The sequence below is a fragment of the Alligator sinensis genome, unplaced genomic scaffold (assembly GCF_000455745.1).
Source record: "Alligator sinensis unplaced genomic scaffold, ASM45574v1 scaffold622_1, whole genome shotgun sequence".
Classification (NCBI taxonomy): domain Eukaryota; kingdom Metazoa; phylum Chordata; order Crocodylia; family Alligatoridae; genus Alligator; species Alligator sinensis.
This window is the reverse complement of record NW_005842551.1, coordinates 403,200-411,857: the sequence shown is the minus strand read 5'-3', so window position 1 is coordinate 411,857 and position 8,658 is coordinate 403,200. Positions and strand designations below refer to the sequence as shown.

The window sequence follows — 8,658 nt, the reverse complement described above, 5'->3', positions numbered from 1 at the left end:
CCCAATTTCCCCTGTGCTCCCCCCAGCCATGTTCCCCATCCCCCACCAAAAACTATTCTAGGTTGGGGCAGGCAGTGGCTCAGCTCTGGCTTCAGCCTGGGATCAAAGTCAGATCAGAGCTCCCACCTGCCCCAGGCTGGTACTCAAATCCAAGGCAAGGCTTTGTTTTCCCCATGCGGGAACCTCATTTTGGATTCCAGTAAATATAACAAGCGGTCAAGATTTAATCTCTTTTGAGAGATGTTCGCCTAGCAGCACTGTACTCCCAGGGTATAGACATGGGCTCACTACTGACTCAGAGGGAAGAGAAGTCACCTCTTGAAATGCCACCAATTTCTAGAGCCTCTATTTTCACCGCATCTCCTGTCCAAGTATTAATGAGGCCTGACCTTGCTTAGTTAACAGAATGTGCCAGAATACACACCAGGGGCAAAAATTTAGCATGCCCAGGGTTTTAGATTTGTGAAAGATAGCCAAATAAAGGACTTCAAGGAAATTATTTTGTCTTATATAGCCAAACGTATACTTCATATTACATAGGAATTTAGTAGCTATAGTTTGTGGTTGGTTTCTCATGTTACCTACCTGTATTTTTTCCTCTAATTTGAAGTCAGCAGAGCAGAGGCATTCAGTATTCCAATTAGAGGAATTTTCACGCAGTTTTGAACAATTCAGGCATTTGTCTGAATAATTAATCTATTCAACATAGAAACAAAGCAAGAATCAGATGCTGTAGGACATCCCCTTGAGTCAGCCACGTCTTAGCTGCTAAGACTCAATAAGCAGTTCTCATGTGTTTCCAAGGAGCATTCAAGTAACCAGGGACAAATATTTTCAAAGCAAGTCACTTACTCAAGACTGGGATGCCCATTTTAGGCACTTTGAACACAAAATCTCATTGAATGTCAGAGGGATTAATGTCTATAAGTCAGATAGGTACTTCTGATAATTCTACCCCCATCCATGAGACTCCTGTCCTGGCAGCTGAGGGCTGAGTGTACTTCCTCCATTCCCAGAAAAGCAATGTACCCTTACACTGCTCAATAATCATTGGAGACCTGGTGACCATCTATAAACTCACTAGGGGGGACAAGAAGGGTTTGGGGGAGACCTTGTTTCCCCTAGCACCCCACAGGATAACAAGGAATAACGGACACAAGTTGTTGGAGAGTAGGTTTAGATTAGACATCCGTAAGAACTACTTCACAGTAAGGGCGGCTAGGATCCGGAACCAACTTCCAAGGGAAGTGGTGCTGGCTCCTACCCTGGGGGTCTTTAAGAAGGGGTTCGATGCCTACCTGGCTGGGGTCATTTGAGCCCAGTTTTCCTCCTGCCCAGGCAGGGGGTCGGACCTGAAGATCTGCAAGGTCCCTTCCGACCCTACTTCTATGATTCTATGATCATCCCATCTGGCTGGTGAAACAATTATACTGACAGATAGGGGTGTGCAAAGCGGGCCCTATTCGATTCAGATTCAGCCTGAATCAGGGACAGTGATTTGATTTGTTGATTTGGATCACTGTCCCTGATTCAATTTGGCCGAATCTGAAGATTCGATGCCGATTCAGAGAATCAGCAATTCGGCCATAGACGGAGCTTTAAATGTTTTTTCTACATACCTCGAGGTAGCAGGCATGGCTCATGATACCTGCGATGCTGGGGCACAGAGCGTCCCACAGGAGTGTGGGAGGGCCCTCCACGTGCTCAGCGGCGAACCTAGAAGTCCGCCAGGGAGCGCGCCCCCCCCCCACCCCGTGATCAGCCACAGGGGAACCTCAGGTGCCCCCCGCCAGACCCAGATGGCACCAGTTGCTGAGCGGGGGGGGGAGGGGCAGCGCAGGGGGGCCCCCCCCAGCACACTCCCCAGTGAACCCGAAAGTGGACCAGTGATTCCCAAGGCAGGGCTGAAGCCAGCTGGTACACAAAGAGCAGAGCCATCAAAAAAGTCACTGAGACAAGCAATATATCTAAATTGGCATCATTTTGCTCTGTTTAACAGTTCACCTTCTACCCCAAACAAATGCCTTTAATGCTGAAAATGCCCAACACCCTATTATAATTGAATATTTAGCAACATCTTTTCATAATAAAGACTGACAATTTAAGGGCTGACAGTATATGCTTAGATTATACAGTATCAGAGACAGAGTGAGCTGCAAGGCCATCATAATGTCTGAAAAATCCACTTTTTTCTGTAAGGAAACCAGCTCACACAAATGATCTCATGTTATTTTTTTAATCCCTTGGGTCATACAAAAATATCCCAGTTATCCTCGTCAGTTCTAGTACATGGTATGTGCTCCAAACCACATGAATGCTGCATATGGCAATGTACATTAGGGAAGGCTGGGAAACCTGGGGTACTGCACAATTGATTCACTGAGTAACCAAGAGTAAATCATTATATGTTTTAACTTATCCTGTGTAAAACTGATATTCAGTTACTTACCTATACCTAGAGCTGGTTATTTATTGTGAATAATGCTACTGGTAGATTTATACCGCTTTTCTGTTCATAAGTCAGTCACAAAGTGAGAGTGGTTTCTGCATATGCATTTGCTGTTTCATAAGTATTCACCAACATTGTTTACACAACCAATTTTAACCTATGGGTAGTTTCTGAACAGTTAACTTGGACTATTGATTATTTCTTGTGTGTGATTAGTCAGCTCAGTCACCTGGTAGCGTAGTGATAATAGCTGGAAAACCAAACCAAATAAAAAGCTGATAATGCATCCCCAAAACAGCTGATCAGTCTCTTAATCACGTGTGATAAAGTCTTTGAAGCTTTCAAGATTTGATTATTCTCACAAGTCCTGAACAGCTGCCAGAAACATCAAAATAATGTGAATTGATAGATGTCCATTCGCATTATTTGACCATGATCAGTCGCTCTGATTTCTCACTTGGACTTATAGGCTCCTTGCAGATGTTAAAAAAAACAAAACAAAAAAACAAAAATGGCACTTTACTTTAAACTCGGCATGTTCCCGTGCCCAGCCCAGCACATGCCCAGAAGAGGCAGCACGTTAGTTGGACCCAGCTTGCCCGACATCTGTATACATTGGGCGCTTTAGTGGGCCTTTTTTGGTGCTTTTATCTAATAGCCAATTGAATCAGCTTTAGCTAAAAGCACCAAAAAGCCCCCTGAATTGCCAAATCTGTACAGATGCTGCAGAGCCAGGTGGAAGTAACACACTGCTTCTTCCAGTAAAGCGCTCTCTTTTTTTTCATGTCTGCAAAGAGCCGTAATGTTCCATCAGGCCTACCTAGAGTAATTTTGTTAAAAAGCCTGGACACTTTCTTTTGTTGTCGTTGTTTCTTCTTTTTTTTAAGATTTGTAAACACAACCAATGTTTATTTAAATGTTCTAGTAATTACAGTGACCAGTCTATCTCCTCCCCTAAGCACATGGAAAAATTACAATGTGGTAATCTTTTTCCTGGTGATCAGTACACTTTCATAGGGGCACTGCAGATTCTAAACCAGCTGGGCCGACATACTTGTATGAAGGAAGCACACACAAGTACACAATATCATTGCAACCATCTTTGTTTTGAAGCACAAGCTCACTGTTATTTTTCTCCTAAACGCAATAAAATCTCTATGTAACATGTCAAAAATACACCCCAAACCAACCTGGACTTCTTTGACGCTCCTTGCGGACAAGATGAGGCAGACTCCCATGGTGAGGCAGAATACACCGATGAGAATGAAGCCAGAGAGGACAGACGCAGGTGTAAGTTCGGGCTGCCAGGCTGACAGTTTCTGTTGTTTGAATGCACTGTTATCTGGACATCTGGAAGGGGGGTGTTGTGCATCCTCCCTGCTCTTGCTTGTCATGATGTTCTCGTTGGAAAGGGGCAAGTCTATTTGGGCTGGAGAACTAAATTTTTGACCCTTTCTGAAGGCAGAAGCTGTGCTGTTTTTTTCAAACCTTTGTTACTTCCTGGTATTACTCATTAACTAGCTCTCCCTTCCCCAGCAAAGACTTATCTTTTACATTGATGCCCTGATGACTGTAACCAGCTTGTGCCATCACCTGCTGGTGTGCTTCAGACAGTTGCTGGGAAAACATCTAATACATTATGACTCTCCAAGATAGTTACAGTCTTTTCCTGCCTCACAATTTAATTAAGTGTTTGTTAGATTTGACTAAGCTCTGAGCTACCGATCACTGGCAGCACAGTTTCTACCTGGAAACTGGATACTTGCCATTCTGGGGTACCATCAGATAGATCCATTACTCTTTCTTCTCTTCTTATTTCCCTAGCTGCTTCAAACAGAGATGGGTTATAACAAGCAATGGTCTACTTTGGCTTTCCCAAGCAGCTGAGGCATTGGGTGACAGTGTGTAGGGGCTCCTATTCGGTGTCAGCCTGAGGCAACGTTTACCTGAAACCAACCATGATACCTTGAACAAATGCACAGCACTGAATCATTGGTGTCAGCCCCTCTGAGCTCTTAAATGCCACTTTTGACATTATACATCATTTCCTGTGTGAACTGGGAGCACAAGATACAGGGAAATAGGATCCCTATAGCTACTAGGGCTGTATGAAATTTCACCGGCAGTTTCATTTCGGCACTGTTTCAACTAGTTTGGAGCTCGAAACAGCAACATCAAAACAAAACAGAGAGCTTTGAAACAGCCTCGAAATGAAATGAGGCAAGTCAAAATGTTTCGAAATTTTCTAAACGTTTAGAGTTTCACCTGCAGGGAAACAGAAACTAAAGTAAGGAGAGGGAGGGGGAAGAAGGGGGAAGGGTGGGGAAGGAGCGCTCTCATTATTGACTGTGTAGCTGGCCAGTGACTGTCATCCTTCTCTGAGGTCCCTTCCAATCCCAGTGCTCTGGGGGAGGGATGGAAAAACTGCAAAGGAGGCAGCATTGTCTGAACTGTCTTCCGCCTTGGTGTCAGCTGAGTGACGGCGCACCTTAAAACACACACACACACACACACACACACACACACACACACACACACAGTGTCACCCACCCATGTCATGAGTTTTGCCTGTCAGCAGCCAGAGGTGCAGGGCCCCAGAACCCAGAACCCCTGCACCGATCTCCTTGACAGCGGGCAGGCTTCGTAACCACAGCAGGGGCTAGCAGGCCTGCAGCTTTCACCCTGCTGCACCTTACATACACAGTATCACCCATGTCAAGAGTTTTACTTGTCAGCAGCTTGAGGTGCAGTTTCCCCGAAACCCCTGCACCTATCTCCTTTAAACTTGGCAGGCTTTGTGGCCTCAGCAGGGGCTAGCATGCCTGCTGTTTAGACCCCGCTGTGGCTTAACACGTACACATGACGTGAGTTTTTTGCTTTCAAGACTTTTAGGTGCAGTTTTCCTGAAACCCCTGCACCTTGGCAGGCTTCATGGCCTCAGAAGGGGCTACCATTTCTGCAAGTTTCATTCAAATCAGGCCAGAAATGACAAAGTTATAGGCTGTTTCGAGATTCCCCGTTATAGCCTATGGGAGAAATGTTGAAACAGCAAAACTGTTTCAACGAAACGAAACACAACAGTAATTTCGAATCAAAATGAAATTTGAAATGCTGTTCCGTCGAAATGTCAAAATACAAGTCAAAATGGAATGGTGCCGTTTTGCACAGCCCTAATAGCTACCCTTTTCCCATCTTTCTTTAGTCCACAATGCAGCCAGCATGGCAGCTGCAGTTCAAAGGAGATCCAGCAATGGAAAAAAGTTGGTTGAATGAATAAAAGGTTATTTATTGCTCTTCCAAGTAATTCAGACTGCAGCCCCCCAGTTTGTTCCCACCTACACACTAGCTGACCTGCATTATAAATGGGACTTGTTAACAGATCGCACCACTGTTTGACTAAATATGTTCCTATTAAATTGCATCCAGATACAGGAGGCTTTGAATTTCAACCCCAAATACCCCAGCTTTCGTTTTTTTAGACAAAATCTTGCTTCATTTTCATTTTTCAGCCCAGTTCTACCATTCCTTTGATAAAGATCCGTATTTTACTAACCAGTAAACCAGCATATTTTACTCAGTTTGCTCAACATAGCTTAGGGACAGCAAAATGGACTTTTTGCTGGTTTGCGAGTCACCATCTGAATTAAGTAAATTCTAAATATACTTGATGTGCAAACCAGATACAGCCCCAGCTGGTTTCAGGTTCTGCTGTGACTGCAGAGCTAATAGTATGGAGGAGAGGGGGTGGAATCTTTTTACTTGCATTTTTTACTAATAAAATAAGTGCATTTGATCCAACAAACACAGAGCCCCATGATGCTATTTTTACATAGTCAAGACTTTAGAACTGCACCCAAGAAAGAGCCAGGACACAAATCCATCTCCTTCCAGGAAGGCATTCAGAAAAGGGAGGCAGTTTCATAACCCAGATATCAACAGTGTTTCCTTTTTCTCTCCCCAAGGACTATGAAGTTGTGTATTAGTCTCATACAAATATTCAATATAAAATGAAGAAGCAAGTGGGCCCGTTTTGTTTCCTGATATGATGGTAACTGGACTGCGCTGGAATGACACTACACTGTAGATCACATATACTCACTATGTAACACCAACCTTCAGGTGTCCTTCCAGCTGTAAAGTTGATAGAACAGACCAAAAGATGGTTAGATTAAATTTTTTATTTTTTTATTTTTTTGGGGGGGGGGGGACTGGAATGCAGACTGGTGCAATGTGTTGAATGCTAGTAAACCAGTTCTGCATATCAAACACCAAAATCCCTGCACTGTGGCAAGCCCTCTGGGGAGAGACTTAGACTGGTAGGAGTTAGTCTGCTCTCTCTGACAGGAAGGTGCTACTCTCAGCCTTTGTTAGCTCACAGAGCAAAGGACAAGGGTAAAGTCAGTGCTGCAAAATCCAAAGTCCTGGCCCCTGTCTTTTCTGTTTTTTATTCTTTAGAAGTCTATTCCTCACTGGCAGTAGGAAGGTCAGGGAGGCACATTAGAGACTAACTGAAACAAACCCTGATGAAGTGGTTCCTCAGTTCCTTGGAGAGAGAGAAGCACAGCTTGTCAGAACAGGCTGTGTGGTATGAAGAACAGAGTAGATTGGTTACCTGGAATCTCTTGGGTATGATGTTCATCTGCTTGCATCTAGTCAGCAAAAAGATATCTCAGCATACCTGAACAAGTTTCTTGTGTAGATTGATTGTCATCCATTTCATTTGACTTCCATGTGTAGAGAGACTAATTGTTAGTTTAAGTGCCAGCCTGCCCTACCTTCTGACTGACTTCAGACTAATAAAGCTAACTATACTTCTATTCCTTACTGGAGATCCACTCTGTCCAGGGCAGTCCAATCAAGATTTAAAGTGATCTGGGAAGAGTACTAAGACTCTCAGTGCTGAATGCTGAAATTTAGCTGGTCTGTGATAACTTTTTCATGCTTGGACATCCTGTTGAGATGCAAGGAGTCTATAGTTTTCATCCCTTTCTGCCTCCGTGCTCTCAAGAAGGGAGTTTCGCATCTTATAAGTGTGCTGCCGGTTACTACTGCCCAAGTGCAGCACCCTGCGCTTGTCAGTATTGAAACGCATCCTGTTTTTGTTAGCCCACCCTTGCAACCTATCCAGGTCTTTCTGCAGTCTTTCCCTCCCTACTAGTGTGCCCACCTCACCCCAAATTTTGGTATCATCAGCAAATTTAAACAGGTTGCTTTTCACCCCGTCATCCAAACCACTGATAAAGAAATTGAACAGTGCGAGCCCAAAGACCGAGCCCTGGGGGACTCCGCTGCCCACTTCCCCCAGGTCAAATATGACCCGTTTACCACCACCCTCTGAGTATGACTCTTCAGCCAATTTGCAATCCATCTGACTGTGTAGGCATCGATGCCACAGTTGCAATGGCAGGGGCTGTCTGATATCACTCTTAAAGGGGCACTGAAGGAAGGAGATCATTAGAGCAGAGGGGCTGCAGGAGGCAGGCAGGACAAGTAAGGTCGTCTTCAACATCTTTAGGATGATAAAAATCCAGAGCCACTATTTTACTGTCAATGTACATGGAATTTCAATGCAACAGTGTTCATGCAACAACAATCCCCAACACAAAAACTACACAAAAACTACACCCTCTCCTGTTTGGGGGGGGGGGGGGGGGGGGTGATCTTTACTTTATTATTAAAAGAAAAGGGAGCTCCCAAAGTAGGTATTTCTGCTAAGCACCTGGAGAATGGAACATCAGAATCCAGTCAGCCATTGCACAGTTGGTAATAACAGACAACACAATACGTGAAATACACCTGCAAAAGTCATCCCAATTAGTTACACCACTAAAAGAGTCCCAGCTTCACAGAGCCCTCTTGGCACAGCTTTATAATGCCCATTTCCAGAAGGTCGATTGTTTCTTTCTTTATCTGAAGAAAACAAAAATTGAACAAAACATAAAGGGGGGAGATTACCAAAAGTGCTCAGGGTATTGCCCATTACTCTAGTGATACATTCAACCTATGTATTCAAATATGTGTAATTAGTTAAAGGAGAGGCCCACATGCAAATGATGGCTTTACAAGAGAAACAGGACAAAGTCTAGAACTTATCTGTTCAGTCAAATGTCTCATCTCTGTGTTGCAATCCAGAAGTGTGGACACACCCAAGTCAGTTTAAAAAAGCAAGGCTCATGAACCAGTAACAGTGGAGCCCTGAGCAGCTTACG

At 44.2% G+C, this 8,658-nt stretch overlaps 2 protein-coding genes across 2 annotated transcripts in view; both read right to left on the bottom strand.

Moving 5' to 3' along the window:
* LOC112551669 (cell cycle control protein 50C-like) overlaps window positions 1–4,215 on the bottom strand; it is a 23,195-nt gene extending 18,980 nt beyond the window's left edge. The window contains exons 1-2 of the mRNA XM_025213838.1: window positions 3,640–4,215; window positions 586–696 (exon numbers count right to left, since the gene is read on the bottom strand). Of these exons, the coding sequence (XP_025069623.1) occupies window positions 586–696; window positions 3,640–3,843 (315 nt within the window). The 5' untranslated portion in view covers window positions 3,844–4,215. The remainder of the gene's footprint in view (window positions 1–585; window positions 697–3,639) is intronic.
* A 3,517-nt stretch (window positions 4,216–7,732) lies between these two features.
* CMSS1 (cms1 ribosomal small subunit homolog (yeast)) overlaps window positions 7,733–8,658 on the bottom strand; it is a 201,334-nt gene continuing 200,408 nt past the window's right edge. Inside the window, exon 12 of the mRNA XM_025213837.1 lies at window positions 7,733–8,359. Coding sequence (XP_025069622.1) covers window positions 8,276–8,359 — 84 coding nt within the window. The 3' untranslated portion in view covers window positions 7,733–8,275. The remainder of the gene's footprint in view (window positions 8,360–8,658) is intronic.